General features: G+C 41.6%; 1 protein-coding gene across 2 annotated transcripts in view; it reads left to right on the top strand.

The window, feature by feature from the left end:
* LOC140339216 (membrane-spanning 4-domains subfamily A member 8-like) overlaps nt 1-26,252 on the top strand; it is a 59,607-nt gene that overhangs the window by 19,618 nt on the left and 13,737 nt on the right. For both annotated transcript variants that reach the window (XM_072423798.1, XM_072423799.1), the window contains 4 exons: nt 19,615-19,696; nt 19,937-20,064; nt 24,152-24,233; nt 24,452-24,579. In XM_072423798.1, the coding sequence (XP_072279899.1) occupies nt 19,627-19,696; nt 19,937-20,064; nt 24,152-24,233; nt 24,452-24,579 (408 nt within the window). In that variant the 5' untranslated portion in view covers nt 19,615-19,626. The remainder of the gene's footprint in view (nt 1-19,614; nt 19,697-19,936; nt 20,065-24,151; nt 24,234-24,451; nt 24,580-26,252) is intronic.

The following is a 26,252-nucleotide window of genomic DNA, read 5'->3' on the forward strand; positions in this document are numbered from 1 at the left end:
GACCTCTACTGCTGCTGCCACCCATGCCGCTTAAAGTAGTTGTTTGGCTCCCATAGCTGGTGGAACTACCATAGGGATCCCTGCTGCTGCTGCTGCTGCTGCTGGCAGCCAGAAGGTCTGAGCACAAGTCCCTTACAAGCACTTCTTGGTAGTGCTGCATTTTAGGTCCCCCCTATTGGGGCAAGATGAGTTGTTGTATCTCAGGCTTGTAACGTGGATCCAGTAATGTAGCAATCCAATAGTCGTCAGTCTTTGTTTTTATGTGTTGTATGCGTGGATCTTTGGCTATGCACTCCTGCATGAAGACTGTCATGTGGCTCAAACTACCCACAGCTGAGGTAATTCTGGACCCACACTCCTGTGGGTCGAACAGCAGCACAGGGTCCTCCTCCTCCTCTGCCTGGTTTTGCCATCCACAGAACATGCCGCCTTGTGTTTCGGTAGATGGATTCTATGTACCCTCAATATCCTCCTCTGCCCCTTCCTCCCCTTCTCTCATGCCTGCAATGTCCACCTCCCCCTCTTCATGGATTTGCAGTGCACTATGCCTAGTAGGCACGCATGTCCGAGATGATGTTTGAAACGTCATCTCTTGCTGCAGTGTCCGCTGCAGATCCACCATCATCTGTTCCAGCAGGCATATGATGAGAATGGTGTCACTAACACAGGCCTGATCCCTGCTGATCACCCTGGTCGCCTCCTCAAAAGGTGACAATACAGTGCACAAGTCTTCAATTTGCAGCCACTCCGCAGGGCTGAAGAAAGGTAGTGTAGGTATATGTCTGAAACGAATAGACTGCCATGTAATCCACCACCGCTTTCTGTTGTTCAGCCGGCCACTGCAGCATGTAAAAGGTGGAATTCCAACAAGTGGCCACATCACAAATTAACCGGTGCACTGCCAGATTGTGATTTTGCTGTAAATCCACCAATCTGGCACTGGCTGACAACTTTCTAGCCTTCAGCAACAGCGGCTGGAGGTCTGGGTAATTCCTAAGGAAGGGCTGTACTATCAGGTTCATGACGTGAACCAGGCAAAGTACGTGTGTGAGTTTCCCACAACGCAGGGCTGCCAGCAGATTGGCCCCGTTGTCACACACGACCTTGCCTGGCTGGAGTCTGTTGGGAGTTAGCCATATGTCCTCCTGCTCCCACAGGGTACTTAGAATGGTTGTGCCCATGTGGCTGAGGGAACCCAGGCTTTGCAACCTCAGGACTGCGTGGCAACGTCTGAATTGTGCACCGAAATAGCAAACTGCAGGTTGTTGCTGGTGGTGAACAGATGTTGCCGAGAAGGAGGTGCTGGGTCTCCACGGCAAAGTGTCCCTGGAGGAACAGGTTGAGGCTCTTGGGTCAAAGGAGGAGGTAGAAGTGGAACTGGACAGAGGTAGGTATGCAGGCCTTGCTGCAGCTGCATCTTCCCCTGCTGCCACCAAAGTTACCCAGTGAGCTCCATAGAGTGCCGCAGGGCAACAGACACATTGCTCTGCATGTGTTCATGCAAAGCAGGAACACACTTTTCTGCAAAATACTGTCGCTTGGGAATAACATAATGGAGTGCGTTGGAGTCCACCAGCCGGTAAGGGAGGAGCTTTAACGCAATCAGCTGTGCAATTGATTAGCTTTGATTAGCTTTGTTTTGGGGTCATTTGGGTCATATTTCCTCTTGGGCTCCAGCATCTGGGGAATGGAAGGTTGGATGCTGCTAATGCTCACCACAGAAAGATTGGACGATGGGGTAGAAGTTGTGGGGGATGGCAATGATGCCTGGTCCTGACTGCTAGCAATGCGACAAACAGCAGCCGATCTGCGTTGTAGCTCCTGCTCACCGCTGGTGGAGCCTGAAAAAGGTAATACTCGGCTACATGCCCCACTTAAATTGCTGGCAGCAGCACAGGTAATTTTGACGACAGAAGGAGGGAAGGCAGCAGAGGAAGATCTGGCAGTTTGAGCTTGCTTCTTGGGCGGAGGTGGTCGCACAGAGATCTGTGCTCTGACCAGGTGTTCCCGCCAGGTTCCTGGGTAGTGGCTTTTTAAATGTGTGCTCATGCAACTTGTTCTAAGCTTGTTTGGCTTTTTGCCTCGTTTCAAGTGTTGAGCCAAAAGATGCTCTGGAGCTGTTGCTCGTGGTGGCAGGCCGCGGTTGTTGAGGCGCAGCTGTGATGACAGCTTCCAACGATGGAGGACTATGACTTGCCTCACTGGTACGTGAAGACAGCAGAGTGTGGGCAGCTTTTACCCTCCTCCTCCCTCTCCTCCTTTGAGGGCGCTCTGCAACCTCCTCCTCTTCCTGGCTATGATGATCTCCTTATTCGCCCCATGTTGGATCAAGGACATCATGATCATCATCAGAAGAGACAGTTTCTCTGTATGTGCCAAAAGGAAGCAGCAGCCTTTTGGAGCCAGTTTGAATCGGCTCATCTGGCTCAGAATGTTCCGGTGAAAAGTAACTGGGATGAAAGCCTGTGAACTGATTCTCTTCGTCAGATGAGTGAAACAACTGATCATCTTCAATGAATGCTTGTAGCTCCGCCTCTCCAACCCCTCAGTGGGACTCCTTTACATACTGCCGTACACGTGACTTTCCAGCTGAGGATGAAGAAGTGGGAGGAACAGGTGTATCATGGACTGTTGGGGACACCTGTAAGGCCTGTGTCTGGGACTGGGATGAAGAGGGGGTACAATCATTTGACCCAGGCTGGGTCATGTACTCTATTACCTCTTGTTCAAGATGTGGTAATAATGGATGCCCACCACCTACAGCAGCGCTTCTTGTTCTTGGGTCTGCAGCTAAAAACAAACTCATACTGGTTTGCTTGCCACCCCTGCCAAAGCTGCCCCTTCCTCTTTGGCCAATCATTGTACACATTTTTGTGTGTCTTGACAACCTGCAAAATACTTTGGAGCTAATATGGTTCAGAAAGTGTACATTTTTACAGTAAGTAGATTTTTTTATTGGGGGTAGGGGGATGGGGGGTTAACAACAAAAATACAAGTGCGCCGTGTGTGTTGTATGCAGCACTTTGCTTCAGTGGTGACGCTTGTAATATGCAGCACAGTATACAAACTATATACTGCAGTATACACTGTATCTGTGTGTCTCTCAGTACAAGTGTGATACTGTGCACGCAGTCAGCGTGGGGACCCTGCCTCTGGCTGCGTGTATGTAACACACTGACTATCTATCTATCTATCTATCTATCTATCTATCTAACAGTGAAACACTCTACCTATCTGAGTACAGTAGGTTTCAGGACTGCACCAATACAGTACAATCCAATCCAATCTGACCAATAGTGTGAGTGTGACACGGTCTAAGTAAAGCACTTTTTTTCACTTTGACAAAGCAAGCCAAGCAGCACAGAAAGGTTGTGATGCTAGCAAATCTCTGTCAGGAGTGGTATATAGGCCAATGGCTGCCTGTGTGGCATGCCACAACAAACATGGAGGAGAGCATCCCTGCTGTTATTGGAGGGCCTTAAGCATTAGAGGGGAGGCCCTTAGGCATTGTGGGAGGGCCGAATTGGGGGCTTCAAATCCAGCAAAATTCGGGTCGGGTTGACCCGAAAACGAACAGCCATATTCGGGTCGAACACTAGGACGCCCAAATTCGAACAACAACACTACTCATAACCACTCTGAAGGCACAGGTTCTCAATCCCCTCTTCAGTTTCCAGTAGGGATGAGCAAAAACTTCTGATGGGTCTGTGAAATTTCGGCGAACCGATTTTGCGAAATCATCGGAAGATCAAGGAAATCATTACGATCCCTGGCACTAAACGTTAATTAACCTCTAATGCCCCGGGATTGCAGTGGATTCTTAGGGTTGCATTCATTCTTGCAGCCCTGGGAATCCTCCTGTAGTGCCCGGGGATCGCAGTGGAACTGCAGATAACCTCTCAGTGGAGTTGGGTTTCACTGGAGGTTTTGAATGGGGAGGCTTGTCCCCATTTAACCTCCAGTGCCGGGGATCACACACTGAGCTGATTAATGATTGCAACCATGGCTGCATTCATTGATCAGCACAGCCCGCATTTTTTTTTGTTTTTTTTTTAATTCGATCTCGTTTGGCGAATTTGCACTGGCCGTTCTCACTTTGGTCGCGAGATCGAGTTTTAAAAACTCGCTCATCCCTAGTTTTCAGAGAGTAATCTGTCTCACAATAATTCTCATAATAATGAAATGGAAACAAGCAGTTTGTGTGAATCACAGGAAACAAGAGCTACCAGGCAAGCAGCAAAATCCACTGAAAAAAAACATGTTTTTGCATAGCAAGGGTTCTCGAAGTGTACAGATCTCTACTCTTTAAAGCATCAGATAAGTCAACTCTGGCCACAGCAACGAACGTTTCAAATATGGGGGCCTTAGTTTATTTAGTGCCCACTGAATTGCAAATGTTTGTGGTCGTTCATAAAATAATGAATCTTTTGCGGTGTGCAACATAGATAAACACAAAGTTTAGCCATCGGTGACCAGGCACACATTATTCAACATCTCTCCTCATCCAGCATACAAAGCATTATTTGCTGTAACACTGTGTACTGCAAAAACTATCATGTCCTTCATCCACAATAGAATTTTGCTATTACTCCTGCTTTTGCTCGTTGAAATGTTGAATACATGAAAAGTGCTATATTTACCCAGCTATCCAAACCTTGTATAGATCTGATGCAGCAATATTAAACATTTGTTTCATGCCAGAAAACCCACCGCTCTCCTGAACCCATCTTTAAATGTGTTCAAATACCTCTTATCACCATTGTAAGAATTAATTACAGTATTAGGTAAGTATGGCAGAGACTGACAGGTTAGCAGTTTGGTTCAATCTTCAATACTAGACCTTATTGACCTATGCTAGGAGTAGAGGGAGTTTTTTTTCAATCCTGCCTGATTGTTTGGGGGATTTTCATTTTTAGGATAACAAATTTCAGTTTACATACCCTATTCCTATTCTGTAATTCATGGTCAATAAGTTACAATAGTGTTGTCAAAAGAGTTCTGTGAGCGCATTTAGGTCACAATAACCAATAAGGAAATAATAAAAAATGACTAAGATAATAATCATAAATGTAATAATTATGATAAAAGTTATATAATGAAAGAAGATAACTGTATTCAGCAATTTATTATCTGTACACAAGCAATACATACACGATATCTGCAATTCAGCAATTAAAAAGCAAAACCAATACCATATGAACTTACCAGGTTGAACAGGTAAAAAAAGGTATTTTTGTAAGAATGAAAAAATAGTAAAAAAAAGACCCAACCTTCCAATGTAGTATTTTTTAATTATAGCTTGATCTTGGTAGGCTTAGTCAGCCCTGACTCCATTATAATATTTAACACTTTAAAAGTTAGAGATTTTTTGACATACTTTGTTTCTCTATTTCTGTCTACCTTGGAGTTTAGAGGCTCTTGTCTACCTTTGCAAGTTCCCGCACCAAAAAAGAATAATGCTGTTATGTATATGTTGATTGTAATATTACTGCTGACGGTTAACATCCATTCATTTAATTCCTGAAGAAGTTAAGGAATTAGTGAAACGTGTTCAGTCAAGTCAATACTCTACTGTTTCTTTAATCATTTGAATGGATGGGATATTTCTCCCTTGTATTTATTGCCTTGGAAATAATACTACACCGGTATTATTGGGGAAGGCCTAATATTACATCTGCTATACCACTACAGTCTATGCCTTATTTTCCACATAGATCCCAATTAAAAGCTTTTTTTACTGGCTCAGAATAGGAGTTCAATTTCTTGATCATTTGCTAGATGAAAATTGCCACTTTTTACCATTTCATATTTTAAGGGTTAAATATGCACTCCCAGCCTCTCATTTTTGAACTATTTACAAGTGAAGCAATATATATATACACCCACCTCCGCTCTGATCAAGTTTTTCCATTGCCATCTGCCATTTTAAGGGTAATTGGGAAAATGCCCACTAGACTATCCATTGCGGATTTATATCAGTTCCTGCAATTAAGGGACGCTGATTTTCCCAGCAATTATTTTTTGTAGATAAATGGGCAACATTCCTAGATATGTCTTACCAAGAAACCCTGGAATATTTAGAAACTAGCTGGTCAGTGGTTTGTAAGTTGATCATTAGTGAAAGCTAGAGGGAGATACATCATAAAATATTGCATAGGGCATACTATGCATTTGATCTTAAAATTAAATCTTCTACAGTTTCCAAATTTTTATTGGCATGCCCTAAATGCGGTTTATCCCTAGCTTCCCTGGAACATGCATTGTGGTCATGTCCAAAAATCCAGTCTTTTTGGCTCCAAGTTACTTCCCATGCAAATCATTTAACAGGCCAAAGACAAACCTTTCTACCTCAAGCGGCTCTTTTCCATGTACTTCCCTCTTCTCTGCCAGTATCTAGCACCACCAGATCTTTGTCTAAACTTGAAAATGTATGTTTTCTGGCAGCAAAAAAATATATTATGAAACAATAGCTGGACCCCATAGCTCCGTCTATGTTACAACTAACTCGATTATTACATTCTCTTATGACGAAAGATAAAATAGAAGCTACTCTGCACCTTGACACGCATTCTCAAAGATGTTTTACCTGGATGCCTTTTTTGAAAGACACATTTTCTTCTTCTCAATTAGGTGATCTTATTGATCTTTTCCGTCATTCTACATGGTACGACTATAGAACTTGTTCGGTTTTGTTTTGTTTAATTAATTAGTTGCCTTTGTTCTACCGACTAGGTAGTGATCCCTTTCCCCCAGCCCTGGTTAAAATGTTAGTGAGGAAACACATTGATATGCCTGTTGTTATGATGGATGTTCCTATTTATCCAGTACAACTAATACCAATATTTTATGTTATCAGAATGTCCCATGGTCACCCATGGTAATGTTTATGCTGATGTGAAAAATGATTTATCATGGGTGAATAGTAGGGCTCTAAAGGAACCCCAACATACTATTCATATTCATGTGGGTTTGACTGGGTTTTACTAGAATAGAAGTCTCAAACTCCCCTGAGGAAACCACTTATTCAAAACAAGTTGGGAAAAGAGACCCTAACTCTTCAATACAAAGATTTCCAACTACATATGAGGGCTGATACAAATTTGCCAACACTCAAGCACCACAATAGATATACTGTCCCCAATATTGCATAATTTGAATGCATTAAAAAGGGCAGTCCATAGCGTGCATCTTTGGTATTTGTGTCTATATATCCATTTTATTTTTGAATGTACTGTACATGACTAAATTCAGTTTTATTTGAAATATGAGTAGCCAAAAATAACCTTCTTCTAGCTCCTTTTCTTTTTGATTATCTATATCCCAGGGGTTGGCTCATTCCATGTTGACACTATTTGAACCATATACGGACCTTTTATCCTATATATATTTCCTCTGTCAACTTGTAGCAGCAAAATAGATCAAGCATATGGCTGTCTGTCCTCTGCTCTGCAGCATCCTCAGTTTCCCTTTAGCCAAGCATGTGCTATTAGGGCATCCCCAGCATATACATGGCTGTGCGCAGCTGAAAAGGATTTTAGAGTATGTTCTGCAACAAAGAGCAGATTTGTTCCTGGCTATGGTCTTGCTCCGCTATTGACTATTGGTACGTTAAAGCTTTTCAGCTTCCAGTCACTAGTTGTGTTTTGTAGCATTTAGCCTAGCTACCCTGCTAGTAGTGTGATTATCTGTTGGATTACTGGTTGCCCATTTCCTGATGCTGAGTCTGCCGTGGCTTTTCCATAGGATACCTTGTGTAGTGGACTAATTACCAGTGTATTCTTCCTTTTCTTGGACTTGCCTGTGGGATTCTTGTACTACGTTATGTGTGGATCACCTGGTTACTGATCCTGGACTGTGATTTCCTATTGTTATTTCTGTCCTGTGCTTGTGGGCTCCTGGTCTTCGCTCAACCCTTTCTTCTCCATCTCTTGTGGATAAAAGTCCTGGGGGCAACTATGTGCTGGGATGGTGCAACTTGCCTCCTGAGGATGAGCAAGGGCTTAATATAATGGCGCCCCAAATGTACAGCATTCCAGCCTTTTGCACACCTTCATTCTCTCAACTGGGGTCCTGGAGAAGATGGAGGTCTTGAGTCAGTTTGCTCTACCTAAAACCAGCCTTGCTGCCTGTTAACAATCGTGGATTGGTGCCTCTAATATTTGGGGTAGTAACAAATACAAAGCAACTGATAAGAAATGTAGCCCATGAAAGTGGGAAACATTGCTACAAATAATTATATATATATATATATATATATATATATATATATATATATATATATATATATATATAAATCTAGCTAATTACCCGGCATTGCCCTGGTATTGATTTATATTTATTTATTGCAATCTTATATTATACTATTATATTATATTATAATGCCTCATGGTTGAAATGTGTTGATGCATTTCCGAGTGATGGTGGAACGTACCAAGTTTGGTTGAAATGTCTCCATGCGTTTCCTAGTGATGACATACACACATACATCCAAATAAAGTTCTGACATATAGCACAGCGCTGTACAAAGATTAGCGGTACACTCACATGAGTCTCAGTCATATGTATAGCAAGATTGGTTGAAATGTCTCGATGCATTTTCGAGTGATGGTGGAACATACCCACACATACACACTTACATCCAAGTTTATATATATAGAATATTTTTATACGCACCTTTCCTGAAAATAATTATTCCAGAGTGGAGTCTTAGTTCTATCAAGTATATCAAGCAACAATGTACGATACAGATAAACCTAGAATTCCAAAACAAAGTCCATTGGAACGAAAAAAAAAAATAGGTATGCACTTCCTTGTAGTGTAAATCATTATCATACCATAGCTGAAGATTTGCATTTAGTGTCCTTCAAATGGTAATCTTTATTTGAGCACAAATTACTTTACACTTCTTACTGCTGCTCATAAAACATTCATTTTTGGTCTCTTGTAAAATGGGTTTTAAAGTACATAGAATTATTCACTTGCAGTAAATATTTGATGAATGGCACATTGCTTTCTAACTCTCCCCCACGAGGTGTATGTCAAGTCAGAAAAAGGAAAGGTTAGAACTGGAAAGCACTAGACAAGTTGTATAATATCTACAATTTGTTTAATAAAAGGAACAGTCTGTAATGATCCACATGTTTTGGGATCCTAAAGTTTTCCAGTCTATCAGGAATACAAGTGACTACATAAAAATAAAAAGTTTCTCTTTCAAAACTTGTGACCAGCCAGGGTTTTATTGCAGTAAAGGGCACTCAATTTCCTTTTTGTAATAAAACATACTAACCTTCCTGACTGCTCTTCTCAACTGTCAAAAATACCTGCTGCATCTCCATTTTCCCTGTGGCTGCTGGGACTGAATAAACTTGCATCCTATCCTGGTCAATCAAAATGACTGAATATAGAAACAAGAAAAAATATCGCACTGCCTCCAACTGAACAGGAACAAATGTTCATTTAAAAAAAAATTCTTTCTGGAATAAAGGGCCTGCCTGATTGCAATTTTTTTTTCAAGTGCTTAGCTCTGCATTAAGCCCCACCCGTACATAACCCACCACCCGCAAATAGCTGAACACCAAGACAAGTTGCATCCTCCATAATCTCAATCAATGATCAGTCTACTTTAAATTCCAAAAAATCAAGACTAGAAGAGCTATGCTCTACAGCAGTGCGTCTCAATTAGGGTTCCTCCAGAGGTGCTAGGGGTTCCTGAAACATCAAACAGTTTGTGACTCTCAGGTCAGTTTAACTGACACCAATGATTGGCTGTCTGTAGAGGAGACATTCTTCCCAAAGGCCAGCAATGTAAGAGACATATTTCCTACTGACCACCACACAATGTGTACAGTGAGCTGTAGGTATAGTAATAGCAGGGGTTCCCCGGAAGACCTGAAAGTTATTTCAAAGGTTCACCCATTTTAAAAAGATTGAAAAACGCTGTTTTAGAGAGATCAAATAAGTTTTTATGGGGAAAATGAAGGTGATATTAGAAAATCAGGCACTTTAAATGGCTTTAGGTGGTTATTGTAAACAGTTGTGAAATATCAGAGCTTAAGAATGTTGAACTAACTGCAAGAGATAAGACATCCAGGCACAGGTGTCACTCATGATTGGGAAATCCATTTGAGACCTTTGATCAAAAGATTAAATAAAAAGTGGCTGTGCTGTTTCTTTATGGATTTACAATCCCTAAACCATGCTACTATGATATTGAGATTGGGGTGCTACAGGGAAACAGATACTGGGCTACATTCCAACAGTGTAACTAATACTAATTTGAGAAACTAAAAACCAACACTGCATATATTGAGTTAGATAGCTCTGCTTAACATCAATAAATGGACCAAACCATAACTAAATTGAAAACATTACTTAAAGTGTACCTAAGCTCAGAATTGTTACTTTACATAGAAGGGTAGACAAGCCTTTTATTTAAAGTAAAAATATGTGTTTGTTAGGGTGCAGCACCGGCCCCTTAATTCTCAATTGCCTAGGAGATCAAGAATAAATGGGAGCGCAGAGCCTCCCGGGTAGGTATCCTGGGAGGCTCTGCGCTCCTATTCATGCTCCTAAGCATCTCTGGCTTGTACAGAAGGAGCCCTTTAATCAATAAAGAAAAAAAATTGCCGATCTCATGCATGCGCAGATTGGCAAGTTTTTTTCTCAATCTACGTCACCAGATCTTCCACAGGAAGAAGAACACAGAAAAAGAGAGGAGAAGATGGCGGCGTCTGGCGCTCCCTCTGCGCCAGGCCGAAGATGGATACTGGGACGACGCGGGACCCAATGGAAGAAACCTCCCGATGGACACACAGATCTGTGGGATTGAAGGTAAGTGTGATTTTTTTGTTTTGGGTTAGTTTGGGGTTTAGTTCTGCTTTAAGAATAGGCATATTGTTCAGTACTAGGCCACAAATAAGTACGTTTAAATGAATAAAAAATAAAAAATATTTCAATATGTTAATCCTTAAGAGCAGGAGAAGTAAAGAATTTTTAATAATTGAAATTGGTTGAAACAAAAGAGGTCTTTTAAGCTTCATACAAATGCTGGATTTCTTTGGGATCATCTTGTGTCTGTACAGCTTTTCCCCTGGCCATTTAGTGATGCATCATATCAGATCTTGCCTTCTTTATTCCCATTTATGTGCAAACAGAAAAACCTGAATACCCAAAAAATAACAAATAAAAGTCCATCACTAAAAAAAAATATTTGAAGCAGTTCTTTATATATTATAGTGTGAACATTCATATCATATCATTACAGGACAGAAGATTTGCATTCATTATCCTGTCCCTGTATTTAATCTTTATTAGAGTGCACATTACTTACTCCTCACTACTGATCATAAAGCATGCAATTTTGTGTTTTCTGTCATTTGTGATTTATTACCTATTATTTTTCTTTGCTTTCTTCCATTCAGTAATTTTTATGACTATTCCAACTACAACTTTATATATGTAAAAGGAAACTATAATCATTTTGTTTTATGTTTAAATTTAAGCTTAGAAGAAATAGAAAAAAAATATTTTGAAGAAATATTTGGATGTTTTCTGGAAGTTTTAATGTAGATAACAGAGAATGTTGATCCAGGGAACATATGATTGCCTCACTGGATCAGGAAGGAACTTTTTGAACCAGGTGTTCAAGGTATTCAGGTGTTTTTGCCTTCCTCTGAATTAACTATTTCTATAGGGTTTTTATCTGGGATATGTTTATTTTTCTAGTGGTTGAACTTATGAAATTTTGTCTTTTTTCAACCTCACTAACTATGTAATGTGTGAGCATAGTTATTTATCACCCCAAAGGTCAAGAATTTGTAGAGCCATCTTTAGTTACAATTACTGCTGCAAGTTTCTAATTCATTAGCAAATTTATTCTCTAGGTTTTTCGCCCAAGGCAAAACTGCTCATTCAGGTTAGATCGGTTGCATTGATGTTCAGAAATCTTCAAAGTCATGCCACAGATCCACAGCTGGATTTAGATTTGGGTTTTGACTAGGTCATTCCAGGACATTCAAAGGTTTCCATTTGAACCAGTCCAGTATAGCTTTAGCAGTGTATTAAGGCTCACTGTATTGCTGAAGGTGGATCTTTGTCCTTGTCCCAAATCTCTGGCAGACTAAAACTGAGGTGTCTCAAGAATGTTACGTATATTTATGTCCATCTTTACTTTAATCATGACCACAGCATGATACCATCACTGCTATGCTTCACTGTGGAAATTGTGCTCTTGTGTTGATGTAAATGTTGGGATTGTGCCACATATGGTGTTAACCATGATGGCCAAAAAGTTCAATATTAGTCTCATCTGACCAGAAAGCCTTCTTTCATGTGCTTGTGGAATCTGTCATATGCTATGGGTAACCTCCAAATATTTTTATGTTATTCCCCCCCCTCTTTGGAGTGTTCAACCAGAAATGATCCTATGGATAGATACTCTCATCTCCACTGTGAGTCTCTGCAGCTCCATTATGGTCCTTGGTATCTTTGTTGTATCTCTGAACAATGTCCTTCTTGCTCACTGTTTGAGTATTGGTGAAAGGTCTCCTCTTTCCAGGCCTGTAACCTTTTTGAACTCTGTGGTGGATAAATATAAATAACTTCCTAGCCTAAGGTTACTATTTTGTGAGCTTTTCTTTTGGAACATGAACATACACCTTGCCATCAAAGATTTTGATGTGTGTCAGTTCAGGCTTCCTTTATTTTAATTCAGGCTTCCTTTTTTTTCTGTTTCTTTTCCGGGTAAGCATATTTAAAATACTAGTGTCCGTAGTAGTTGCCTCCCCCCAAATATGTTGCTTGCTTATCCATGTCAAAATACGTTTATCATATTAAAACAAATCAAATTTGCAAAAATCACCTGCCTACCCATAGTTTATTACTTTGGCTGTTGCTGAGTCCCTCAACCCTTTAAAGATTGCTAGGGATATGACTGCTACCAGTCAAAATAGTGCAGCAAATGACATCTTAACCATGTTTTTGTTGTACTACGAGTCCAAACGCAGATGTTTATGTTCAGTGAACCATCACCAAAATAAAAGACCCAATTTATCATTATTAACCTTCCCATCTACTACAATTAGGCTTTCCATGCTTGAAGTTTACCTTATTTATGTGCTACCAGACTTTTGCTGAAGTTTTAAAATTGCACATTGTGTTGTATAGGAATTATGCATGTTTAAATCTTTCTGAAACTAAAAGGGTCTAGGTGTGACACAACCCTAAGGCTGGGTACACATATGCAATAGTTCTTGTGCAATAGTTCTCGTCCAATAATCGCCTCAGGGCCGACATCGGACGAGAATCTTGCTTGTCTACAGCATTCCTCGTCCATCGTCTGAACGATCGTCCTGGCAGATCCACGGACGATGGAAGACCAACGATCATATTGAAAGTGAAGGGGGAGAGAGCACAGCATGGTGCCGCTCTGTCGTTCTACCCCTCCCTTCTCCATAGAGCAGAACAGTGCTGTATGTATAGCACCCTATCATGCATCATTCAGTCGTTAGTCGTTGGAAAGGATCATGAAATATACTTTACAACGACAATGATGGCACATGTGTACATAGCCTAAGTCTGTGGTAGTTAGAATGCAGATGGATAATTAGATTGTGTAAACAGGCACACTGTAATGACATTCAATAAAATATTCTGCTGCCCTTAGTACTTGTGAAAATGTAATGTATATTTCAAACAAACGTTTTTTGCAAACAGGAGTCTGCTGATTAGGGATGAGCGAGAAGGCCTTTGACAGTCTCGCGAAAATTTCCTCGAACTTCTAATGGGTCCGCAAAATTTTGGCGAACCGATTTCGCGAATTCCATTAAAGTGAATTGGCCGACTTTATACAATAATAACAAAGCCCCTATACATGTTAGAACCACCAAATTTGCTAGGTATGTGTAGGAGAACAGTGACAACAAGGCTAAGAAAAATACAAAAGTTTCAAAAGACCTTGTGGTTTTCCAGAAAATAGGAGGCAAATAGAATTTTTGTGTGATGGACAGTGTCCAGAAGGCAGCATAAACATTAGGACATTGAGAAAAGAGTGAACTCAACCCACTAGCAACAGTCTCTGCTGTCAAAACAGCACAAGAATGCATTGATATTTAATGTACGCACCCCTATTTATTTTATATAGCTGCATAATTTGTTTACGCTATATAAATCCTGTTTATTATTAATAATTTTGCTAGCTGGCATCATGACCTAGATGAAATGTGTTAGGAATGCCACCCATAAAGTTGTGGAGAAGTAGCACAGTGACAACAGGTAAAAGGATTTTAGTGAATAGAGTACTGACAGGCAGCAACATCCGGAGGAGGAGACTGTGGGCCCTGAGACGGAGCGGGGATGCATTGGTAACTGGCAACTAGAGCTGGGTGTAGTCCATAATCAATGCCACCCAGAAGCGTGTATTACAAATATCTGAAATTTGTGAAGGGCTAGACCAAGATGTTTTGTGCGCCAGCACTGTTGCTGTGCTCTGTGGTGCTGGAAGTGGTAGAAAAGTAGATTTTGCTAGTTTGCATCATGAAGTGGATTACACGAATGCCAACCCTCAATCTTACAATACTTAGGTACCATTGCCTTTGCCTAAATTTTCAGCTATCAGTGGGACAGTACTGGTGTTTTCATCTGCAGTTTGTCGGCCTCCCGGAAGCAGCAGAAATTTAAGTTATATTGCTAGTTGGCACAATGGCAAGCATGACATTGGCAATAAATGCCACCCCTGGACGTTGCGATAACTAGTGGAAAAATTCAACCAAGGCAGGCTCAGCTGAAAGGGTGTTTGTGATAGGCAGCCACAGACTCAACACAGGAGCAGTGTTGGTTCACAGTGGCATCTTGGTTGGCCCGTGAGTACTTGTGTCAGTCAATCAGTGACATCTGCAGTGGGAATATGATAGTTTTAGTAACCCACCTATTGTGTGATGAGGCGAGTGACATTTTCCGGTTGTGATCGGTTGTCCAAGACCACTCCGCCAGCGGCACTAAAGGTTCTTTCAGACAGAACACTGGATGGCGGGTACGAAAGAAGCTTGACGGCATACTGTGCCATCTGCGGGCAGATTTCAAGCCTGTTGACCCAAAAATTAATGGCGTCACTACTTCTAGGACAGGCATCCTCCTCATAACTACTGTCGTCAACACCACCACCAGCAAGAAAAGAGCTAACATAATTGTGCACTATCCGCTTCTTCCGTTCTCGAAGGTTATGCCCCTGCACTTCCCTTGTTTGAGGTGGCCGTGTCAGGTTTCGCCAGGCATCCAGAAAATCCCCCCTTCCTTGGCCTTTTGGATGTGTGCGGCCTGCTACTGTTGTCGCCGCCACTACAGAAGGATACGGTGGATGCAGAGTCCGCCTGAGATTCCTGTATTGAATGTGGTGCGCGGAACTCTTCACACAGCCGGTCGCATAGTATTTTGCTCAGGCAGGTCACCTTTTCTTTCTCTTGCGGCAGGTTGGGTAGAAAACATTTTGTCATTTGTAGCGGTGATCCAGAAGTGTGGCCAGCCAGTAATCATCCCCGTTTTTGATGCTGCAAATGTGGGGGTCCCTCCATAGGCATCGCAACATATGGACACACAAATGAAAGAGGGGTTCCCTGGGCCATCCTCCTCGTGTCCCTCAGTAGGTGCTAAAACATCTTCGTCCTCATCTCCCACCTCCTCCTCTTCAAGCTGCAGCAGTTCCTGTTGTTCCATCGCCTGCACAATGCCTGGGGCGTGACAGCCCCAACATGGTCTCCCTCATCATCATCATCATAATCATCTTCCTCCTCCTCTTGAAAATCCTGATACTGGCCAGTGCGCTATGGAGTGTAACATCACCCTCATCCTCCTCCCCCATTTCTTTCCCTACTCTCCCATCACCACTTTCCATCAGGCCACACAGGGTATTATCAAGCAGAAAAATGATGGGTATGGCATCGTTCCGGCCTGACTGCTCCCGACCTGACAACGTTTGTGGCCTCCTCAAAGGGGGTCAATAACTAGCACAGCGCCTCCACTGGTCACCAGTAAAATAACTCAGTTGTGTGACTAAGGGACGTGCTGCCTCCATGCACCACACTGACCATGTAGCGGCGGATGGCTAGCTTTTGCTCACACAGACGCTGGAGCATGTGCAGGGTGAAGTTCCATCTAGTCATAGTGTCACAATGTCTTTGCGGTGGCAGCCTCTGTTGGCACTGGGTCTTGATAAGCACCGCAGATGGAGCGAGCCTGTCTCAGTAAGTCCTGCAGTCCTGGGTATGTGCGGAGGAACTTCTGCACCACCAGGTTCAGTATGTGCGCAAACAGGGCACATGTATTATGTGGCCCATGCACAGTGCAGCCACAAGGTTGGCCCCATTGTCGCACACTTTGTTGCCTGTTGTGAGCCGGGAGGGCGTCAGCCAAGCCTTAAACTCTCTGTGCAAAGCGGACAAGGGTTCCCTGGCTGTGTGACCTTTCTCCCCCAAGGACACCAGTTTCAGCACTGCCTGGCAATGGGTGTGCTTGAGGGAGCCATAGTGGCGTGCCCGTTTAACCACAGTGTCCTCTGCTGCTGGTCTTTCAGGAGGAGTGTTGAAAAGAAAGGAGTAGTCTTGCAGACTACCACTCACTGAACTATGCAAGGCCACCCAGTGAGCAGTGAAGGACAGGTGGCGTCCCACTCCGTGCCTGGTTGTCCAGCTGTTCATAGTGACGTGGATTTGGCTAGACAACGAGAATGCCAATGCCCAGGAGAGGTTGCCCATTACATGGGCATGTAAACTGGGAACAGCTGTGCGGGAGAAGTAATGCCTGCTTGGTATATTCCTCCGACGCTCGGCAAAGGCCATCAGGTCACAGAAGGGAGCAGAGTCCACAATGCTGCACGGCAGTAGCTGCAAGGCCAATAGTTTGACTAGACGCGAATTGAGCTCAATTACTCTTTTGTTGGTTGGGCCCATAGCCTGATGCCTTGAGCAAAACTCTAGCAGAGTGTGAATGACAGTTGGAGGTGGAGAAGGAGTCAATATAAGTGGCAGAAGAGAGGATGATGTGGTTGCACCTCCTTCAAGAGAATGCAAATACTGCTCCCACTTTGGTTTGTGCTCTTGCGCAAGTGGGAAAGCAGGGATGTTGTACCTAAATGTGATCCGGCCTGTCCTCTGCAAATGTGCCTATGGCACAAGATGCAGATTGCTACGCACCCGTCATCGTCTTTCAGCGTGAAAAAGGACCACACTGGAGAGGTGCGTGCAACCACTCTGCTGCTCTTTTTCTTTGCCTGCCTCTGCGTCTGCAGGGTGCCCTGCGTCTGATCCAGCTCCATTTCCCTCACAGTTACATCATCTCTGACTGTTCCCCTGCTTGTGCCTACTCATCTGTGTGTTCTTTGGGACTCACTTGAGGCTTTTTTGTGGCCCCTTCCATCCCCAGTCTGTTGCTGCTGCCTTTCCTCTACATCTGTTCCGGAACTGCTGCTAGCCCTTACATGCACCGGTGGTTTTCAAAGGGGACATCACAGTCATCATCATCCTCATTTTCATCTAAGCCAAAATCAGCCACTGATCCAGAACCCTCGCCTAGCAAGTGCTGACCGTGCTCTCCAGGGGTCTCAAAGTTTGCCTCCTGCTCTGAAATTCACAATGTCAGATCCTCAGGTTAAGGGAGAGTCATCGGGAGGTACAGGCACATTAGCCACGCTAACTCCTGTCTTTGCTCCTGTCACGTCTGTGCTGGTTGCTGCTACTGCAGAAGAAGAGCCTGCTGCACTTGAGGCCCCTGAGACCCAGTCCACAATTCTCTCCACATGACGTGGCTGTATAATTGTATTCCGCCCTTTCAATACATCTTCCAGCGTTCTGGTGCTCTGCACACATCTCAGACCACTTGTGCTGCTGCCTCCAACAGTTTGTCGCTGCTGCTGTCCTACAGTGGTGGTGGTAAATAGGAACAGGTATCAAACACTGAAATATCTGTACTTTTTTTATAGTAGGACAGAAATTTTCTTTTACTAAACGCTCTTCTTTGGTAAATAGCAAGAGGTATCAAACACTGAAATATCTTTATTTTTTTTATAGTACAACAGAAATTTTTCTGTACCAAACGCTCTTCTTTGGTAAATAACAAGAGGTATCAAACACTGAAATATCTGTATTTTTTATATAATAGGACAGAATTTTTTTTTTAACCAAACGCTCTTCTTTGGTAAATAGCAAGAGGTATCAAACATTGAAATATCTGTATTTTTTTTTTTTAATAGAACAGAAATTTTTCTGTATCAAACTGTCTTCTTTGTTAAATAGCAAGAGGTATCAAAGTCTGAAAAATCTGTATTTGTTTAGAGTAGGACAGAAATTTTTTTGTAGCAAACTGGCTTTTTTGCTAAATAGCAAGAGAAATCAAAGACTGAAATATCTGTATTTTTTTGAGAGTAGGACGAAACTTTTTCTGTAGCAAGCTGGCTTCTTTGGTACATAGGACCAGGTAGCATCAAAAACTTCTATATCTGTATATATACAGATAAACAGAAGGCTCCTAACCTGTCCCTGTCACAATGCCTGTGCTCAGATCTCTCCTGATTGGGCTGCTGGGCCTTGCTGTGCATCCTGGGAGCAAATGATTCGCTCCCAGCTGTGCCATTCCTGCCAGAAATAGTGGGCTTCCCCCCTGCTTTTTCCCTCATTTGTTTGACGAGAACATGACCTCATGGCGAATCACAACATTGCACAACATTCTTGCTTCAAAAGGCAAGTTAAAAAAAAACATGGAGTAACCTGCTGTATATAGGGAACAAAAGAGAGTGCAGCATGAGTGAGATCAGCATCCCCCTAATTATAAAAAAGCTGCTCAGTTGGGGTTGTCTGCCCTTTTATGTAAAATATAAATCCTGGTGATAGGTCCACTTTAGCTACACTGACACAAATTCATCAAATCCAACACGTGTTCACACAATTGTTCCCCCTGGCACACAAAAGGATGCATTGACTTATAACAGATCAAAGGTCTGAACAGTACATATATCACAATGATAAGTGTTTACCTTTAAAACCTCCCCTTAATTATATTATTATTGTAATTCACGGAAAAGGAAAAGTTCTGTTGCATATAAAGGCTGTAAAACAATTCACACACGCATGGTGCAGGTATAACAATAGACAGATTAGGTAAGTAGTATTATTAAAATTCCTTCCCATGGTAATGCACGTCTATGGTGCATAATTTATAACACTATTCTATCAAGACTCAGTCACCTTCTATTATTTTTACATATTTTATATAAATATATTTTAAAGAGAGATAGAAGCAGATACATATAGTACATAGAGAAGGGAGAGAGAGATAAGGGCAGTATACTAGCACTAGGAGCAATATTATACAGCTAGAAATACAAGAGTGATAAGGGCAGGACTAGACAGCCAAAGACGGGAGGATAAGGCAAGAGAGAGTTTAGGGCAGTATTGGTCAGAAAGAAAGGATAGAAAAAGAGAGAGTGAACAATGGCTGTGTGGAAAAAAAAGAGCTTGTTGTTTTAAAAAAATCATTAGAAAATGGCACCTGTTTGTTAAATTAAATAGAAAAACACTATGTGGGTCCAGCCAGTAGATACTGTAATTTGACGATTTTTGTCTCTGACAGGAACTTTCAAGGATGAACCGATGGGGCAACGAAGGCCAACGGCGGAATTACTCAGAGCAACCATGGAATCCTTACCCTGCAGGTCACTTATTTTTTAATGCCTCAGAGCGCCTCATTATCAGCATGTGTGTGAAAGAACCATCTGTGTTGTCCCTAGCAACCAACTAAACTCTTTCTTGTTAATTTTCAATTCTCAGTGTAAGCTAATTTTTGTTACAATGGGCAAGGCAGGACTGTTCCTCTTTCAAGCTTGATACATGTGCTCTGTAACAACACTATTTTGTTTGTTATTTCAATGTACTGTTTGTTCTACATTGATCAGGTCCAGTCCCAAATACACCATATAATTCAGCACAGAGTGCCCCACTACCAACCCTGCCTTCTCAGGAGAGAACAGATATGTCAGAATCCCGCAATGTGATGCATAGAGGAGAAACAAGCGCTTCAGGAGTAAGTATATTATTACATTAAAAATATTTAAAAAGTTTTAAAAAACTGAAATTTTAGCTAGGTACATGCTGATTAATTTTCCAGCTCCACTAGGCCCATCCACCTACTACAGACATTACAACGGGTGAGCGAGGCAGTATTGTACAGCAACAAAAACACTGGGGAACAATTTTGAACAAATTTTTTGTTGACTTCAATCTTTAAGCCTATTTACACTAAAATAGGTATGCTAAATATGAAAGTGTAGTTAGTTTTCTTCTATCACATCAGGTTTTTTCTATACTGCTTATATTAATGCGATTACCTTAGCGTGGATTTGTATAGGCTATTCATTTACACGCAAAACAGTGTAGTCAGAAGATTTGCGCTGCTCTATGTAGTAAGTAGAAAGTTTTCTACTTACATACGTATTTCCTTTCTTTCAGGTCATGTCTGGCTCTGCTGTTTCTCGTCGTAAGTGCCTAAATAACCCTGATTCATTTTGTTATATCTGTGGCAGTTTCACCATTCCCAGTCAAAGGGCGAACATCAGCACATTTGTAGAGCAAGCCTATTTGGCAGATTTTAAAGTTAAACTGATCAAGATAAGTCTTGGGCCCCTAGTAAGATGTGTAAACAGTGTGTTGAGGGTTTAGGGATGTGGACAAAGGGAACACATGATAAGATGCCATTTGGTATACCTATGGTTTGGGGAGAACCAGGAGATCATTTCAGTGACTTACTTTTGTATAGTGAAAACTTCAGGATATAACAAGAAAAAGAACAGTTATCGTACTTTCAAACTTGCATTTCTGCAGTACTTTAGAACTGACAGTGGCTTTGTGTATTGCCAAAACATACCTGGTAAATTGGAGGAATCGGGAATTCCAATCTATACCTCAACTAAATGGCGACTATTCATTGATAGCTCAAAGCGGAACATAACATGTGTCCTCCTTCACAATGACAATATATTTGGGTCAGTCCCAATTGGCCATTCAATTTCCTTTTGTGAAGAAAATGCAGACATAAAGAGAGTCATTGAGTTGTTGCAATATCACCAACACAATTGGGTCATCTGTGTTGACCTTAAAATGTTATGCCTCCTTCTTGGTCAGCAACGCGGGTAAACCAAGTATCCCTGTTATCTGTGCATGTGGTACAGCAGAGCTTGTGAGAGGCATTGGGTGGAAAGGAATTGGCATCCAAGATCTGCCCTAAAACCAGGTGATCCAAACATTCTACATGAGCCAGTTGTTGATAAAAAGAATATTATATTCCCGCCTCTGCACATGAAACTGGGTCTGAAGAAGCAGTACATTAAAGCTTTGCTAACTGAAGGAGACTGTTTCAAGTACCTAATTTTGGCATTTCCTAGCCTGTCATTTGAAAAAATAAAGGCCGGTGTGTTTGATGGTCCACAGATTCCGCAGCTCATCAAAGATGAACATTTCATCAGGACAAAGTCAGAAGTCGAAAAGAATGCTTGGTTATCATCCAAAGCCATTGTCAAGGATTTTCTTAGAAACACATGAGCAAATAATTACACAGAAATTGTCCAGAAACTCTTGGAGAGCTACAAAATGCTTGGTTGCAATATGAGCATCAAGGTACATTTTCTGCACAAGGAAAAGCTTGGTGCAGTCAGTGACGAACAAGGTGAGCGATTTCACCAAGATTTGAAGGTCATGGAAGGACGGTGTCAGGGTAGATGGGATGTACATATGATAGCTGACTATTGTTGGATTGTCCTAACACTGAACACTCCAGGAAAAGCTATAAGCGTAAGATTTTAACCGCTTACCCGAATAATTTTCAAAGGTTTTACTGTAAAAAAAAAGACATAAAATAACAATATATCTATTTTATGAACAAAACAAATTTAAATAAACAGTAAATTCAAGTTGTTTCATATTTTTTTCATTGTATGTAAAATTTGTATGTTTTTTGACAAAAACCTTGTATCGTAAAAACTGTGTGTGATAGCAAAAAATTGGGGTCATTTCTAGATTCACCACCCAAAAATGAGTAAAAAACAAGTGTAAGGTCTAACTCAACAAAAAATGTGTTCCCCAGTGTAATATAAAGACATAATATACAGAGTAAGATAGAGAAAGTGTGACATGGGCAATAATATACAGTTAGATCCCTAAATATTTGGACAGAGACAACTTTTTTAATTTTGGTTCTGTACATTACCACAATTAATTTTAAATGAAACAACTCAGATGCAGCTGCACTACAGACTTTTAGCTTTAATTCAGTGGGTTGAACAAAAAGATTGCATAAAAATGTACAACAGCCAGGAACTACAGCCTTTTTTTTTACACAATCACTTGATTTCAGGGGCTCAAAAGTAATTGGACAATTGACTCAAAGGCTATTTCATGGGCTGGTGTGAGCAATTCCTTTGTTATGTCATTGTCACATAAGCAAATAAAAGGCCTGGAGTTGATTTGAGGGGGAGGGGGGGTGCTTGTATGTGGAAGATTTTGACAGACAACATGCGGTCAAAGGAGCTCTCCATGCAGGTGAAACAAGCCATCCTTAAGCTGCAAAAACAGAAAAAACCCATCCAAGAAATTGCTACAATATTAGGAGTGGCAAAATCTACAGTTTGGTACATCATAAGAAAGAAACAAAGCATTGGTGAACTCAGCAACGCCAAAAGACTTGGACGTCCACGGAAGACAACAGTGGTGGATGATGGCAGAATCATTTCCATGGTGAAGAGAAACCCCTTCACAACAGCCAACCAAGTGAACAACACTCTCCAGGAAGTAGACATATCGATATCCAAGTCTACCATATAGAGAAGACTGCATGAAAGTAAATACAGAGGGTGCACTGCAAGGTGCAAGCCACTCATAAGCCTCAGGAATAGAAAGGCTAGATTGGACTTTGCTCAAAAACATCTAAAAAAGCCAGCACAGTTCTGGAAAAACATTCTTTGGACAGATGAAACCAAGATTAACCTTTACCAGAATGATGGCAAGAAAAAAGTATGGAGAAGGCGTGGAACATCTCATGATCCAAAGCATACCACATCATCTGTAAAACATGGCGGAGGCAGTGTGATGGCTTGGGCGTGCATGGCTGCCAGTGGCACTGGGACACTAGTGTTTATCCATGATGTGACACAGGACAGAAGCAGCTGAATGAATTCTGAAGTGATCAGAGACATACTGTCTGCTCAAATCCAGCTGAATGCAGTCACATTGATTGGGAGGCATTTACTAATACAGATGGACAATGGCCCAAAAAATACAACCAAAGCAACCCAGGAGTTTATTAAAGCAAAGAAGTGGAATATTCTTGAATGGCCAAGTCAGTCACCTGATCTGAACCCAATTGAGCATGCATTTCACTTGTTGAAGACTAAACTTTGGACAGAAAGGCCCACACCAAACAGCAACTGAAAGCCGCTGCAGTAAAAGCCTGGCACAGCATTAAAAAGGAGGAAACCCAGCATCTGGTGATGTCCATGAGTTCAAGACTACAGGCTGTCATTACCAGCCAAAGGGTTTTCAACCAAGTATTAGAAATGAACATTTTATTTTCAGCTTTTTAATTTGTCCAATTACTTTTGAGACCCTGAAATGAAGTGATTGTGTTAAAGGCTTTAGTTCCTCACATTTTTATGCAATCTTTTTATTCAATCCACTGAATTAAAGCTGAAAGTCTGCAGTTCAACTGCATCTGAGTTGTTTCATTTCATATTAATTGTGGTAATGTACAGAACCAAAATTAGAAAAAAGTTGTCTCTGTTCAAATATTTATGGACCTAACTGTACAATGTGCAGTAATGCACTACCATGTGTTATGGTGGGAAGTGTTGGGAAAAATTCTGCATGTCCATATCTTATTCGGTTCTTGTGCATTACCAGCTCATTAACGTACGGGATGAAAAAAAGGAGAAAGAGAGAAAGAGGAAAGAGAGAAGCATGTTTTGAAAAAGCAAATGCCCCAGACTAGCTTCCTTTTGGTTGAATTGTGGCACTTTCTTGTATTTCAAAATGTAAAACAAAATGACACCTGTTGGTTATAAATATTCTCAAAATATTTTTATCATCCAACCAGCACATAATATGATTTTTGTCTTTGACAGAAACAATCAGGGATGAGCCAATGGGGCAATGAAGGCCAACCAGCGAATTACTCAGAGCAACCATGGAATCCTTACCCTCCAGGTTACTTATTTTATTAGTATCACACAAATCTATTCATCAGTGCATGTGTGTGAAAGAAACATCTGTGTTGAATATAGCAGACAACTAGTTTCTTCCTTTTTGATTTCTTACTCTGTTGGAAAGACTGTTCCAAGACGGCTGTTTCAAGCTCAATGTAATGTTCTGTAACTACACAAATTTGTTTTATTTCATTGAACAATTGTTTCTACATTGACTAGGTAGAGCCTCAAATACACCATATAATTCAGGACAGAATGCCCTACCAACAAGCCTGCCTTCCGAAGAAAGTAAAGACATGTCTGAATTACGGCAAATTCTGCTTAAAGGACAACCAAAAGTTTTAGGAGTGAGTATATCATTAGATAAAAAATATTTATAAAGGTTAACCTAAGAAATATATTAAAGTTCCAAATAGGTGCATGCTGATTCATTTACCAGATCTTCTACCAGGTTCATCCAATTACCACAGACATTGGTAATTGGTGCCCTGTGTTTCTTCCACAGACAGGAAGAAACACAGGGCAGTATTGTACCAGAAGAGCTAGATAAGGGCAGTATTATACTGAGAGAGAGGGTGAGCAATAAGGGCAGTATTATACAATGAGAGGGTTGTAGTTCTGCTGCTCTGACATGTAAATTCACTGGATTTATCTTAAAGCAGAAATAAATCCTGCTATACTCATCTGTTCCTGTTCCAAAGCAGTGCACTGCCATCTTCTTCCTTTCTTTATCTTCAACCATCCTAATTGGCTGGGATGATATCATTCCCATGCAGAGGCACAGGAGTTCACTGACAGTTCCATAAAGCAATCAGGCAGGTGAGAATGCTAATTCCCGAAGAGACATTGCCTGTCCTTTTTTGCAATAGTGCCGTCTGATGCAAATTTTTAGTAGCGTACAACATAGAGATTCAACACCACCCATTCACTAACGCAATCATACTGTAACTATTAGGCAATATCAAAATTCATCAGAAACTAGCACAGTCACTAAATAGTCATATTCTCAAAAAGTCAGGGCATTCTTTCACTTTGGCTTCAGGGGCCATTATTTTCCAGTAGTGTCTGCAGTAATGGTAGTGTCACTCTTCTTCCTGGACTGTAAAGTTATTATTATTGGTTGGGCTGCAAACCAGCTCTCAGCAGCATATTTGACGTCAGAAATGTCCTCAAAACGTTGCCCCTTCAGGTGTTTCTTCAAATTCGGGAACAGATAATAGTCCGAGGGGGCCAGGTCAGGTGAGTAGGGGGGATGGTGGACCAATTGGAAACCCAGGGTGTTCAATTTGGCAGCCACAACGTTGGACGTGTGCGCAGGTGCATTGTCCTGCAAAAAAAGTATCCCTTTGGTCAACTTTCCACGGTGTTTCATCTTAATTGCCTCTTTCAGCTGGCCAGGAAGTTAGCATAATATTGTCCGGTGATACTAAAGCCCTGAGGTAGGTAGTCCACCAACGGAATACCGTCTTTGTCCCAGAAAACGGACCTCATGAATTTTTTGGCCGGTTTCTGGGTTTGGAACTTTATCGGACGCTGGGACCCACTGTGGAGCCATTCCTTTGACTGTTCCTTGGTTTCAGGATCATAAATGTGGAGCCAGGTTTCATCCTCAATCACTAACCTAGCCAAAAAGTCCTGTGCAGCTTCAAAATGGGCAAAAACAGCTTTGGATTCTTCAACTCGTTCCTTCTTCTTATCATTGTTCAAACATTTCGGAACCCACTTAGCTGAAAGGTTGCACATGTCTAGGATAGTGGTGATAACAAACCCAACATGTTCCCGTGAGATGTCAAGTATCTGGGTTAACTTTTTTGTGGATATATTTTGTGGTCCTTAATAATCAGCTCATGGACAGCATCTCAGGTTGCCGGGTCAGTTGAGGTTGGGGGCACCCGCTGCGGGTCCCATCACTGTTCAACAGTGAATTGCCCAGTCCTGAAACGAGATATCCAGGTTTTGACAGTGCTGTAGGAAGGACACTTCTCCCCCAGTGTTTGTGACATCTAAGTGTGAATGTCCT

Source organism: Pyxicephalus adspersus, chromosome 10 (genome assembly GCF_032062135.1).
Source record: "Pyxicephalus adspersus chromosome 10, UCB_Pads_2.0, whole genome shotgun sequence".
Taxonomy (NCBI): domain Eukaryota; kingdom Metazoa; phylum Chordata; class Amphibia; order Anura; family Pyxicephalidae; genus Pyxicephalus; species Pyxicephalus adspersus.